This window comes from Athene noctua, chromosome 8, assembly GCF_965140245.1.
Source record: "Athene noctua chromosome 8, bAthNoc1.hap1.1, whole genome shotgun sequence".
NCBI classification, from domain to species: domain Eukaryota; kingdom Metazoa; phylum Chordata; class Aves; order Strigiformes; family Strigidae; genus Athene; species Athene noctua.
In genome coordinates this window covers 15298312-15312816 of record NC_134044.1, presented here as the reverse complement: position 1 = coordinate 15312816, position 14505 = coordinate 15298312, and the positions used below count along the sequence as shown (strand labels likewise).

The 14505-nt window shown below is 36.1% G+C and overlaps 1 protein-coding gene across 29 annotated transcripts in view; it reads left to right on the top strand.

Moving 5' to 3' along the window:
• Positions 1 to 14505, top strand: part of DLG1 (discs large MAGUK scaffold protein 1) — a 170355-nt gene that overhangs the window by 107232 nt on the left and 48618 nt on the right. For all 29 annotated transcript variants that reach the window (XM_074912557.1, XM_074912554.1, XM_074912553.1 and 26 more), the window contains 5 exons: positions 116 to 166; positions 1182 to 1306; positions 2662 to 2831; positions 3490 to 3626; positions 6198 to 6342. In XM_074912557.1, the coding sequence (XP_074768658.1) occupies positions 116 to 166; positions 1182 to 1306; positions 2662 to 2831; positions 3490 to 3626; positions 6198 to 6342 (628 nt within the window). The remainder of the gene's footprint in view (positions 1 to 115; positions 167 to 1181; positions 1307 to 2661; positions 2832 to 3489; positions 3627 to 6197; positions 6343 to 14505) is intronic.

Sequence of the window (14505 nt, the reverse complement as noted above, 5' to 3'; positions counted from 1 at the left end):
CTCAGTAGTCACTGTGAATCAGCTGAGATTTGATGGGAGTGAACCTCTAACTGAGCAAACTTTATCGACTGAAGTGTAAAAATTCTCTGTAAGTCTGACTCTTCTTTTATTATAGGTCAATGGCACGGATGCAGATTATGAGTATGAAGAAATTACTCTTGAAAGGGTAACATTCTGAATGTCTTTTTCTACTCTGTTTTAGATGGGATTTATGATACATTAGTATGAAAATTTAACCTCTTGATACTACTAAATGGCAATCCAAAACAATCCTCACTGTTTTTTTTTCTCTAGGTAGATTATTTAACCTAAAGGAAAAAAATACACCCAGTTGCTGGAGCAAGAATAGAAGTTTTTATTAATATGCTTGACCATTAAGAGTAAAATGCGGGAAAAATGTCCCTGAGACATACTGCATTTAATGTTGTTATCTAGGTTTGTAGAGAGTAATAACAAATGATGATTTCATTTACTATATTGCCATTTATGATAGGCTTTTATTTGTACCATTAAGCTTTAGATTGATATTCAGGGTTCCAGTTGAGATTACAAGTGACACTTTGTCATACACATTGCTTTGTTAGGTTTACAATATTGAGACCTATCTCAGTTCTTGTTTTTTGAGCTGCACTGTTAACAAAAAGAAAGGGTTGCATTTGATACCTGTGCAGTTCTGGTGGTTACTGAGAGGGTGAAGAGGTCTTGCAGTTGGTAGTAAGGGCAGGCAAACTTTGAAGGGGAAATGTCAGTCTGAATCTCTGCATCTGTGAGGGTATATTACATATGTGACACAAATTACTTGGGGGCTTCTCTGGGAAAAATAATTCATCACTAATATTTTAATGAGGAACAAATATTCATATAAATAATCTCAAAGTTCTAGCTCACTGGAGAGGGAAGTTTATATCTAGTTTATCAGGCTCACTTCAATGAGAAAGCTGTGGTGTTGGAACTATATCTCTTACAGTCACACAATGACTTATGTTCTCCTTCTGTGAAAATAAGTATAATTACATTTTACATATGGTTATATGTAGTATACTGCTTAAAGTGTCTTTTAATATTTTTTTTAATCAGTGAAAATTATATGGATTTGATTCTATATTGAATCAAATAGATATACTAGAATATCTTTTCCCCAAAAAAGAAATGTGTAAATTTTTTTTCCCCTCTACCTTTAGGGAAATTCAGGACTTGGCTTTAGCATTGCAGGTGGTACAGACAACCCACATATTGGGGATGATTCAAGTATTTTCATTACAAAAATTATAGCCGGGGGTGCAGCTGCACAGGATGGAAGATTACGGTATGATGACTTTCTGTGTTGGGTTGCTAAATGTTTATTATTATATTTTCAAACAGTGGATAGAGCACTTTTAGTAGTTTTATCGTGCTACGTGACATTTAAAATAAGTTTTTCTTACAGAAGTATTTTGTAAATAATGAAAAAATGTTTGAGTGGACCATGTGGTGGGTTTTTTTTTCCAACCAATAAAATCTGCAGTTAAGTAAAATTAAGTGAACTTTATCTTTTCTATTCACTGGTATAAAATGATTATGCTGTATGTTCTGTAGTCCTTAATAGACAAAGCTTAGACAGGTAGGATAGGTAACTCTTCATTATCCATGTGCAGATTTTCTGATCTAAGATAGTTGAGCTTAATAACAGCCCTCTCTTATGCTTGGTATAATACTGTGTTTTAATTTTCAAAGATACTACATATCTTCAAAAGCAAATTTTTATTTAAATTGAGTACTCCTTCACCAATATATCCCATTTCCTTATTTAATTGTGGACTGATACTACTACTTAACTCCTAGTGAGGAAATGTTGGCATATTACTAGATAGGTAGCAAGTGATATTTGCAACTTCCTTTGAAGAGTAATGTTTGACGTTAATAACAAATTGCATTAAGAAATGATTTTTCTAATCCAGAACAGTCATTACATATACTCCTGTATCACTGTGTGGAAAAAAACCCACATGAGATGGTAGGACCATTTTTTGTTTCCCTTGTGTTGTCAAGAACATGCCCTGTCATTTTTGGTGCAAATCACTGATGTGTTATGGTTTGTAGTCCTAATAAGCTTATTTTAAAGCTTCATTTTAGCTTGTTGGCCATTGTCAGAGGTACATTTGGCAGAACATGGTGGCAGGTGAGTCAGGCATTGTACTTAGTGTAATGAGAGCTCAGTGTTACTCCAGCAACATCTGAAATGGAGTGGAAGGCCAGCACTTAAATAGCTCGTGTAAAACAGGAATGGAGGTTGACTTGTTCATATCATGGCATTAAACTAGTGTGTTCTCATTGTATGCCGCCTAGTTTCTGGATTTTTAAACTCTTGCCCTAAACAAAAGGTAGTTTGTATGAAGCTGTGTTCAAAATCCTATTTAAATATAAAACACACACAAGACGGTGTCCTCTTTGGCTGTGAACAAAATATTCCCATTAAATGTTTTCTAGTGATCCTTGTTTTATTTTTAAGCACTAGTAATTAATTTTAGAGCATTGTCTTGATTCAGTATAGTTTTGGAAGCAAAATCTATGTATCTTAATGTGTTAACATGAATGTTAGTGTATTGTAGATAAATTATTAGGCTCTTAATGTATCCTCTCTGCTATAACACAACAGCTGAACATGAATGTTGCTGTCTCTAGGGTTAACGATTGTATTCTACGAGTAAATGAGGTGGATGTTCGTGATGTTACACATAGCAAAGCAGTTGAAGCATTGAAAGAAGCGGGATCAATTGTACGATTGTATGTCAAAAGAAGAAAACCAGTCACAGAAAAAATAGTGGAAATCAAACTTGTAAAAGGCCCTAAAGGTATGTAGGAAGTACAAAGCTTCTCTTTCACAAGAAGGATAGACTGGATGATAGATTTCTGCATTTATTTTTCAAAATAAAATAGTACCTTGCATATGAAGTTCTAGGAAACGCAGAATAATGAAAAATAATGGCATTTCAGATGCTTCTGAATTTTGATCCATGTGTCTTGAAACTGTTCTTGTAGAATGCATTCTTTCAAATAAAAGAATTGTGTTTCTGATAGTATTTAGTAATTTTTAAGTACGTTGCAAATGGGAGTAAAATATTTATTTGAATCATCTAGAAGGGATAAGGAATTAAACAACATTTAGAGAAAGTGTTGTTTTGTTTCTGTGTGGGTAAACGTTGGACAATGGTTCTTTAAGTATCAGTGGTGATGCTATATTTCTGCTGTGCGCATCTTTCACAAGACATGAAGTAAAATATTTAGCTTTTGATTTTCAGAATTTCTGTAAATGTTTTATCTCTTCCAGAACTTGCTGAAAAATTATGGAGTTCACTTTGAAAGGCATCCAGTATTGCTTCAGCCAGAGCCCAATATTTTTTTAATATATATATGTGTGTGATACAAATAGCATTATTATTGATGTATGTAATAATCTGAATCTAATGAATGCTAAAAGGTTTCTTGAGTAATGACTTTATCTTCAAGCAGGTCTTGGTTTCAGTATTGCTGGTGGTGTAGGAAATCAGCATATACCTGGAGACAACAGCATCTATGTAACCAAAATCATTGAAGGCGGGGCAGCACATAAAGATGGCAAACTTCAGATTGGAGACAAACTTTTAGCTGTAAGTAAGAGCTGTGGTTTTTTAATGGTCATTCACTTTTAGACCCAGTAAGGGCGTGATTTGCTTTGTGGCTAATCTGCCTGACAGTGGACTGTTATTTCATAGAAATCGGTAAAAAAATTTATATAGCCAGGAAAGCAATGATAGAAATTAAATCTACAGTGTTCAACACCATCTCATCAGGAAATCTGAAATCTGTTTCTCAGCACAATGTTTCATGCAAAACCTGTATTAATCAACGTGTTTATTTCTGACACCTGCTATTATTTTTCTGGCACCTGAGTGACAGGATATAAACCAGCATACAATGGGACTGTTTCTCCTCTCAAAAAAGAGGAATGGAAAGGAACTCTGTGTACTGATGCTAGCCTGTAGTGAAACTGCTGCTTATATTGGATTTCAGTGTTTGTAATGCTTTTAAATAGCTTTTTTTTTAAAGCTTAAAATAATTCGAAGTTGAATTTTCTATGCAAAAAGTAAAAATAACTTCTGGCTTCCTTAAATTCTATCCACAAATGTAGTTGTCCAGGGCCAGGAATTTCTGAATGAATTTCTGAATTGTAAACTCAACTCTTGTAAGGTGTAATTGCTTCACCCACCTACCTCTGTCAGGCAGTACCTGCTTCTGTAAGAGCTCTGAGTACATTTGAGTACATGACAGCAGAATGTGTGCTCTATTGCTCTTCAGACAGTAAGAAATTTGACTCTAAATGTGTAGTGCAGAGTTTCCCTTTTTCGGTAAAAAGAATTTTTGGGTGTTTGTCACTTACAAATACAGAGCTGTGAAAACTGAAGCTGCTTAAAGATGAAGAATCCTGGGATTATTCCTTTATCTAAAGAATCCTGCCTTTTTGAAGCATTAGGAAGGAGATGTTACAATGGATAGTTCTAGGCAAATTGTTGCATGATGGTTGGGAGAAAAAGAGAGAGAGAATGTATTATGTTTACTATGAACTGCACAATAAATATATACCTTCATATATCATGCAAATTCACAAACCCAAAGATCCAGCTGCTTTATGATAATGCTATTAATATTTAATATTTTAAAATTTTAAAATCTGCATCATAGGAAGGTTTGATTATAGGACCTCCCCACAATGGAAGGGCACTGGAAAGCTTCCTGTTAATGGCTAACTGCTTTCCAGTGTTATAATTTGTCACCTGCACAAGAAAATTTCATGCTAACTTGTTCATATATATATATATATATATATAAAAATATATAATTTAAGGATTTTTTGTTAGAAATACCAAACTTTTGCAACAGATTACTTTGTCCAGTATTATTTTATCCATTTAAAAAATTAGCCTGACAAAATTAAAGAAAGTAGTTTTGGATTAATATCAGATACTGTTTCAGGGGATGTAAGGAGCATATACGATATGCTGTTTGATATAGTAAATATAGCGTCTTAATTTATTGTAACTGCAATCATTCCCTTAGTTCCTTAAGTTAGGAAAGAAGTGAGTAAAATGTCATCTATAATATCTTCTGATTAGCTGAATTTCACTTAGAGTTTTAGTCACTAATGTAGGGATAAGCTTCCATGTTTTGCAGATTATAACTTTCTGTGTGTTTAGGTTGTGCTGCAATTACCAATGTACTACAAAATGACTTTTCAGTCACCAGGAGTGGTAGGAATTTAAATCTGTTTGGAAAAAAAAAGTCATTAAGAGGCTTTTGGAAAACTTTTAGGAAAGTTCTAGAAAATGGAAAGAATATATTTTAGTGGTAGAATTTTTCCCCCACAAACAACAATTGACAAGGTCCAGTTGCTTTTACACAGTATATAAAGTTACATAATCAGAAGAAAGTGTCTTTGGTCCCTCAGGTTCAGTGCAGTGCAAACCTTATTTCCCATGTTTCCTGGAATTATCTGCAGAAGTTACTTTCCTCTTCAAAATATGGAAAGATAGGGTCAGCAACTCAATTTAATAAGGCTTTATATGAGATACTAATTGTTAAAGGATTATTATTATTTTTTTAACTCAAGTGCTAGTATTTCACCTTAATAGCAATAGTTTAAAAAGAAATACGTTGCCTGTAAAGTTAAGCTAGTTCTTGTTATGTCGCATGTAAATCAAACACTTTGGGGTCTTCTCCAGTTTTGATCCCTACTTTTGACCTCTTGCAAGAATATGTTGTCCCATTATAATATCTAGAACTTAATTACATCATTACAAGATCATGTAGGATTTATTCTTATTATAAGAAACTTTCTTCTGTTTAATGCTTGCAGTAACATATTGTGTCGGTGCTGTGATTGTGCACGCTTATGGCATTTTGAGTGTCACATTTGTCCTGTTAGTTTTCCAAAGTCTTGTGTGCCTCCTTTACAATGTTATACTCAGTACAGTTTATTGTAACCTTTGGATTATAACTGTATTACATTTCACAGCACTACAAAACATCTCTCATACAACTTTTATATAAGCAATTATATCTGTGGCACATGAATCCTATTAAAGACCCTCAATGCCAGAGTGCTCCAACACCTTTCAGTGAATGTCCTGTGAAAAGTTACGGGGTTTTTTGTGTTGAGAATTCATTTATTTTTTTCTCTTTAGGTGAACAGTGTTTGCTTAGAAGAAGTTACTCATGAAGAAGCAGTGACTGCCTTAAAAAACACATCTGATTTTGTTTATCTGAAAGTTGCAAAACCCACCAGCATGTTCATGAATGACAGTTATGCCCCTCCTGACATCACAAACTGTAAGTTCAGCTGACTTTTGTGATATAATTATTTTTTCCTTTAAGGCTTTAACATACCCTGGTTTTAGTATTTTAACATTTTCAAGCTTTTTAAAATGATACAGTGTGAAAATTTGAAATAGGAAAGTTGATTCATCAGGAAAATTGTATGCTGAACAGAATAACATCCTATAGCTTTTGTACTGAAAACATATAAACAATGGGGTTAGTGTCTTTCCGTGTCTGCTATGGCCTAGTCTTAGTGGCTCCATGTTTCTGGTCACTTGCTGATGAGTACAAGGAGAACATATGCCTCATTCTCCTGAAGCCTGTGAAAGGTAGCAAACAACTACACAGATGTCCTGTGAACTGAGCAAAAACACAATAGTGTTTCAGGTAGACATTAGTGATGTTCTGACATTTTTTTTCTCTTTTCCTGCTTTTTCATGAGCTGCATGTATTTGAATAAAGTGGACTGGGAGGAGAGGGAGGTCTCTGATGCCTGCCTGCAAATGTGTTATGAAATTCCATGTTAATTTATTTGAAAACTTCCTTCAGTTTTGACATAGTTGTTGATAAAAGCAGAAAACCAATGAATGCTACATTGAAAATAAGAATTTCTTGTTGATATGAGGGTACTATTTACAAGAATCTTTTTGAAGTCAGACATCCAAATCTGAAAAGTTCAGGGTTGAACTACAATGTAAAGAAAAATTTGAATTGAATGTACTGTTTCTTCAAGAGGGATATTACTACTTAGTGTTTGGAGAAAGGGATGGGACTAGTATAACTGTATCTTTCCAAGACTGAATAGGTGGGCTTTTCTGGATGACCAGTTTTACTCACCTCATCACATAAAATGGTTCTGGAGACTTATTTTAGGGCTTTTGTTTTGTTTTGTGCTGTTAAATACAAGTAATTGTGATACGTAGCACCATTCTGTTCAGATACTACTTCACACGAGAAAAGAACACTTTTGGACTAAAAAGCCACTTATGTAGTCTAAAACCATATGTAAACTGTTTCTGTGTATTTATGTATTACTGTATGTAAACAGTATCTAAAACTGTATGTAAAGAACAACAAACAGGAGTGCAGCATAACAGGCTGAAGTACCTTAAGCCCATCATTGATTGGCAATAGCTATGGTGTCTTTAAATCTGTTTGTAAGCTTATTGACTTATGATTTGGAGATAATTAGGTTTTATGTCTTCAGTGTCTTATTAGAAGAATGCACTTGAAGGCTCCATTCTTTAACATAAAACTTCTTTTCAGCCTTCACTTCTTCATCCACAGTTTTATATATATGGTTAGAGAGCAGTCATTTTCCCTTGTGTATCTCGTTTGTCCAATAATTCAACGTTTCCCATTGTTTCCTTGGAAGGCAGAATTCTTTTTCTCTCTGTTGTAACTGACCCCTTTATATGTTTCACCTTGAACTCCGATTTCTGGAACAGAGGTAACCTGATTTGTGTGTAGTGTTCCTGGTAGTATTGCAGTAATGCAGTTACACTGCTGTGGATGGTGATGTGACAGCAGAAGGATCTTACCTATTACTACTGTATCTTGACTTGATCACTGGGATACTTACTTTATGAATCTTTCGTGGGGGCAAAGGCAAAGCCTCAAGAAAGTTTGGGAAGAGGAAGGGTAGAGAAGGATAATTTGTCCAGTTCTAATAATCGATACCATGTTATTGTCAAAAGTCACACTTAGAACTCTTGCTCAGTGCCACTAATTATTAAAAAACAACTTGGAATAAGGCTTAGATTGAAAAGAATGAGGCACTCTAGCAATTTAGAGGACAGATAATGTCTTTTGGGAGAAAATCTGAACTGAATCTGTTCAGTTTGTATCAATGGAGGAAGGAACCTGTAGTAGGATTTGAAAAACCTACTTCTTCACTAGGTAACCATGAAGGAATGGTTGGATAGAAATGTAGATTCTCATTTTGAATTTTTATGTGCTTTGATACTGTTTGTTAAATGATACTTTTATCTTAAAAAGACTGTCTGTAGACTTAAAAGAGAAGAACAGGGATACCAAAATCAGCACGGCCAATTCTCAGTACTGTAGTTCAGTAGGTTTTAGGCAGGTGAGATCAGCCTGCTGAGAGTCTAATTCAAAGCAGCAGTCATATTTCCTCTTTGACTACAAGCTGGTGTTTTCCTTTGGGTGATTGTTTTTATATTCACATTATCTGTAGCAATATTTTGGATTCCTCAGCATTATCTGAGGAATATTTGTTCTAGCAAATGCTCTGGCAAGTTACAGTCTGGCATAAGGGCATGCTGCTGGCCTTCTCATGTAACAAATTAATTTCTCTCAAATGGTGGATGAGCTGGAGACTCAGTTCATTAAAGTTAATTGTATCATAACATAGAGCCATAAAAGAGACAGTGGTATCTTCAAGAACACCTTCTTAGCATATCTGTTGGCTGTTGAGGAGAGTTCTCTCAAGGGTAATACCACATGACTGCCATGAGGATATGTACTACCATCTTGCCTTGAGTCCTTAATTTCCCAGTGTCCATGACAGTCTCACATCCATTTTATGGAGGTAAATGACCTGGCCATACATGTAGTCCCTCTTTTGTCCCATTGTAGTCATCCCTCCCAGGTTTCTCTCCATTTGGCTGCTCCTCCTGTAAGTGGGATTGTGCACCCAGTATTCTGTCATCTGTGTGAAGTGGGACTTCTGTCCTCTGAGGAGTGAAAAGCCAATCTCCTGAGCTGTCGTGCCCCTCAAGCTCCAGCAGCTGCTTCTGGGAACCTTTCTCTTCCTGCTGATGGATTTTTGAAAAAAATCACACAAGATTTCTTAGATTCCAGCTGTCTGTCTGTCTTCTGTCCTTTGGTGACCTTTAACAAGGTTTTGAACTAAAGTGCTGTACTTTTGAGTAGATTTTCTGGCTTTTGTTTCATTTAGCTTCAGCTTTAACTTTCAGTTTTCTGTTTGAAGTTACTCTGGGTTTTTTATGCTGTTTCTGGTGGTTTTATCAACTGTTAACCAAAGAACATTCTTCTGCAAAGTGCTGGGTCCTTTGATGAAACTTCAGTCTGTTTCCTTTCCTTACAACAGGAAAACCTTTCCTACCCAAGGCTTCTTATGTTTGTGTCTCTGTTGATCAAAGTGCAGCTGGCTGTTACTGCAGCTGGCATGGAGCCTCTGGATCTACTGCCTGAATTTTGCACACAGAATAGATCCAGAGGTCTTGCCTGAGGTGTTTAATGGCTTAATACAAGGAAATCAGTTTAGCCTTTTCCTAAATCTTTCACTTATAAGAAGCAATTGCATATGGCTAAGATGCTAGATGCTATTTTTCTAATACAGGGCAGAACAAAGCTTTTTCGGTACCCCTCAATATTTTCACATTTACGATGGAAATTTCGAAGGGAGATACCAATTTCCTTGAAGGCTGTTGCTTCTTTATAAAGGAGTACTATAACTTTGCAGCTAGAAAGCCTCCACTTTCTGTAACAGGCTGGTCAATTAGATAGAACTCATAGCAAAAAATGGTGGCTCCTGTGCATAGTGTTTTAGAAGCTGATGTTTTCAGAGCCACCATTCCAAGGTTTGTTTGCACCTTCATTCTCATCTCAGATGAGACCTCCAAAAGTGGTGCTGCATTTATCAGAGCAGTACCTGGCCCAGGAGCTTTAGGTTAGGGACTCTGAAGAAGTTTTCCCAGATGACAGATACTAAAGAGGTATTTTCTAGAATCACCTGGATTGTGAGTGTTAAAACACTTACCAGTCTTCCTTCTTTACTGACTTCCCTGCAGCTGTTCTGAGACATGTATTTGCAATCCTTCTTCGTATTTCTGTCCATCAGAATTCTCTTATCCAAGTTCTTAGGAGTTCAGGCCCATCATAAAGGAGAAGTAATATGTACTGTTTATTTCACTACTGAATCTCTTAAATCCACACAGAGGATGCCTATGGACATGTCCATTACAAATTATGTTAAGGTAGAAACCCTCTTTACTTCTTGAGTGTATACATAGACTGCTCACTGCCCAGAACTTCCTTCATGGTTTTGGGTTTTTTTCGTTTTTTAATGTGGGTTTTTAAATACCCATTTTATCAGAAACATCTAAAAGCACAGTGCACCGTACTTACCAGCTTGGTATCTGTACTGTCTGCAGAACATGGAGTAGGTTGCTCACTGTGCTGACTTTTGTGAGCATGATTGTTCACTCAAAAGTCCACAAAACACCAAATTCAGAGTTTGGTTTCCTTTAAGACTTTCTGGAAGTGGTCTAGTTTAGCTATAGGGCTGCCTCACTTTCCCTGGTGATGGGGATATAAAATACAGAGCTAATGATAATGAAGAACTGTTTAAGAACCAGATTCATAAATTTCAGTAGGTTTTCTGCAAGATCCTTTTTCTTTTAGAACTCCTGTAGTAAGAGTGCCAGCCACACAATAGTACAGTCTTGTTGGGTGGTGTGATGGTGCAAAAGATGGGACAAAGTAAGTTAGTATCCATATAGATAATTAAATCATTTGACATTTCTTTGGGGTTAGTGTCTTTGAATCAAGGGACATTTGATCAAGAGGTTTCTGAGATTCTGATTTATGGCAGAATTTATTGAGAAAAGTACAAATCCTGCCAGCATTGTGCACCTGTGCCTGAAAATTGACCTCCATCATTTAGTATTTATCAGAGGGAGTGAATGATTTCTGGCTGCCCATGGGGGAAGTTAATGTTGAAAATCTTGTTAAAGAGGAGTTGGGGCTGTCTGACACCTAAATAGCAGGGCATGAGTGTGGAAAAAATGGCTCGTGGTTATGTGCTGTAGCTCTAGAGACTGGTATGTGTATGGGCGATGAAAGCTTGACTTCAGAGTCTGGAATAGTTGATTGATATGCCTATTTCTATTGCTTCTGTGAGATTTTTCTTTTAACCCTTGAGGTGTGTATTGGTAGTTTAAACAGTTACTTTACAGTGATCTCTGTTTTCTGGCTCAAGAAGAATGGAATTATGAAACGTTGTTCTGTCTGAGCATGTTGTCATTTGAGTACTGTTCTCCTATGGGGCATCCAGACTCTGAAACACTGAAAGACAAGAGCTTCTGGTACAGGAAACATGGAAATTCAACAACCCCCCCACACACTGATTTTATGCAGAGGAGCAGCAGCACTGTAGGTGGGGTAGTCCTGGGGACCAATGCCACCCAGCTGGCTAGCACCATAGGCAGCTAAACTGATTTGTGTGTTGGATAATCATAGGTACTAGTCTTCTGTAGTAGGTCATATGTTAGTAGGGATTGTAAACTGCCTCAGTGATCTGTATATAAATGTTGGTCATTAAAGGGTTCCTGGAACAAATGTCCAGTAACTTGTTGGTATAAATGCTTTTAAAGTTACTCTGTTGAAATATTAATAAAGTCTAGAACCTGCTATTTAAAAACATCACCATTACATGTACAGTGCATATTGTAGAATATCAGAGTCAGAAAAGTGTCTTTGCAGTTTTTGAGATAGAGGACTTGCTTCCTATCCAGGTCTCCTTTGAAGACATTATTAATGATGCATTTTTGACTCCTGGTCAAATTAAAGTAGTTTTCCTTTGTGTGTGTGTCCATTGGTACAGTATTTCCACTCTGTACTGAGAAATAAAATACTGCAAGGTAGCACATAATCAGTTTTCTCACTAGAGACATGAATCCCTTATCTTTCCTTAAATAGCATAAATATGGGAAGAGAAGAATATGTAGTAACAGTAAATGACAATAAGGTTTTAATTTATTTCCCATTTTTGAGATTGTGCTATGATCGGTGCATTCATTTTGCAGATGATAAGAAAATAATAGGAGATGTTCAATTTCTTTTTGTGTAGAACTGTTACCTCAAGGGGAGGTGGATTTGGAAATGGAATTTCTTCTTAAGAGTCTTTGACTTCTCCTGTCAAAGCAAGCTAATTTTATGCATGTAATTTTCTGTTCATCCAAAACACAGTTCTTTTATCAGTTAACACTGGTGAAAATATTTACTTGGAAATAGACACTTAGACCTGATTTAGGATTCAGAAAGTGATGGCTTGCCTTTTATTTCTGTCATGTTCCTCATGAGTGTTCTTCAGGTGTAATCTTCAGGTAAAACAGTTCTAGGAAAGGCACAGGCACAGTTTTTTGCAGGAACTCCACAAAGAGCTTTTTTATGCCTTGTAGGTTTGCTTCCATAGTGCTGAGAATACCAGCCTTGAGAAAGGACCTTGTTTTTCTAAGCAAGTAGCATATGTGGAACTTTCTTAGTGATGTAGACACTGCTGATGGGGAACAGTCCTCAGCTCTGAAATAATGAACTGTTACATTGCTTGATAGCTGAGTTTTAGTTGCATGGTGAAAGGATACAAATTTTAAAGAGTAAATGTGATAGCATTAGATGATGCGTATGTTTCTGAATACGATGCAGTTAAAGCTTTAGGAACCTTAAAAACAATCAAATGAAAAGTACTGTAAGTCAATGAACATAGAATTTGTTATGAAAAATCTAATTACTCCCTATAAAATATACATCGGTATAGCTGCCACTGACTTGTTAAAAGCAACAGTAAATTCATTTTGTGAAATGAGAAGATTTAGTGCATGAACAGAATGTACACAGCTGCTATACTGTCCTACAGTTGTTTAGGGTTTTTTCAATCAAAACCCATTTTCCACTAATTGAAAAAGTGTGGAGAAGTTTTTGGAAGATAATGGCCACCTGCTCCTTGATACCGACATGAGTAACTCTCTGCTAGCTGCCCCTGTGTAAAGAACTTACTGTTCAATGTTCCTCTCTGGCTTGCCACTGCATAGAGAGCTATTGTTTAGCAAATTCCTTAACTAGAGATATGGAGTGAAGTTGAAACATTGAGTAGGAGGTCCATAGGCTTGTGCTTCTTGCGTGTGCTTCTTGTGTCGTACCAGTGAAATATGAGTTACATTGTGTGGACAGTAGCTTAGAACCGATCACAGTTTGTTTAGCTGTATGCGATCACGCCTTAATAGTATATAAGATGCTCTGTGCTTAATAAAATTGGATCAAGCTGGCAAACCATATTGGTGTTATTCTTGATACCCGGGCTTTATCCGTCGACAGAAAAGAGCTAAAGTCTATATTCCATTTTTTTGTGCTGTAGCTGTAAGATTTCTGAGGAAAACCAAAGCAACTTTATTTATGTAAAGTAATCATTTTTTAAAGTATCGCTTGCTTTAAAAAGTATGTACAGTGACATGGGTATACACTGTTACATTAAAATATGTAATTTCTTCCACTGAAAAGTAAATATTGCTGTATGGTTTGGTAATAATTGTGAAATCTGTTGCCAAAACTCCAGTGTGGCTAAAAAACAAGTTTTGAAATTGAGAGTAAACTGTCTAAATCTGTTACCAGTGCATAGAAGCTACATAGTGTGCGGGGGCAGACAGAATTAAGTAGTGGGATCTACAGTTGTTGAATCCTTGCAGGGAACAGAAGGGTGAAGGTGCAGTGTACATGTGTTACAGCTGTTCTAAAAAATGGTTTTAGGAGTCATATGTCTTGAGTAACTCATAATTATTAGGGAATTCTCAAATATGAATGCTTATGCTGATCATTTGGTTTTAGCAAAAGCAGTGTTCTCTTTGCTGTAGACCTCATGAAGCTAACTTGAAGAAGCTTCCTTTTGTCTGTGTTGTAGAAGGGGACAGGCTACCATGAATCCAGCATTGCAATTCCCAGAAGTCTGCACAGTGCCAGACTAGAGCACACAACTCACTTGAGGGCTGGTGTGTTCCGGTAACACACTTAATTACTTTATCAGCTAGTGCTTTTAAACTACCTAAGCTGTTAATAGTGGATTTTAATGCTTGCTGAAACACATTCTAGAAAATTGAAAGAACTCTTAATACTGTGACAAAGCTTTAAAGAATAAGAAGCAATCCGGTTTATCAGATATGATACCATATGTTATATGCCAAGCATTAAGGTGCTATAGATGGTTCCCTAGCTGGCTTGGTACCTCTTTTATTAGACCATTGATCATCAGGGTAAGACAGTGTTCATGTGATACATACTCAACGTATGGAATTTACTGCACATAGGTTTACTAGGAATCTAGAATAGTACAGAATCAATCCAGTGCAGGTTGGTGGTTTGAAAGCTGGCTATTTAGAAAATCTATCATATAAAAATACTCTTGATGAATTTTGTATA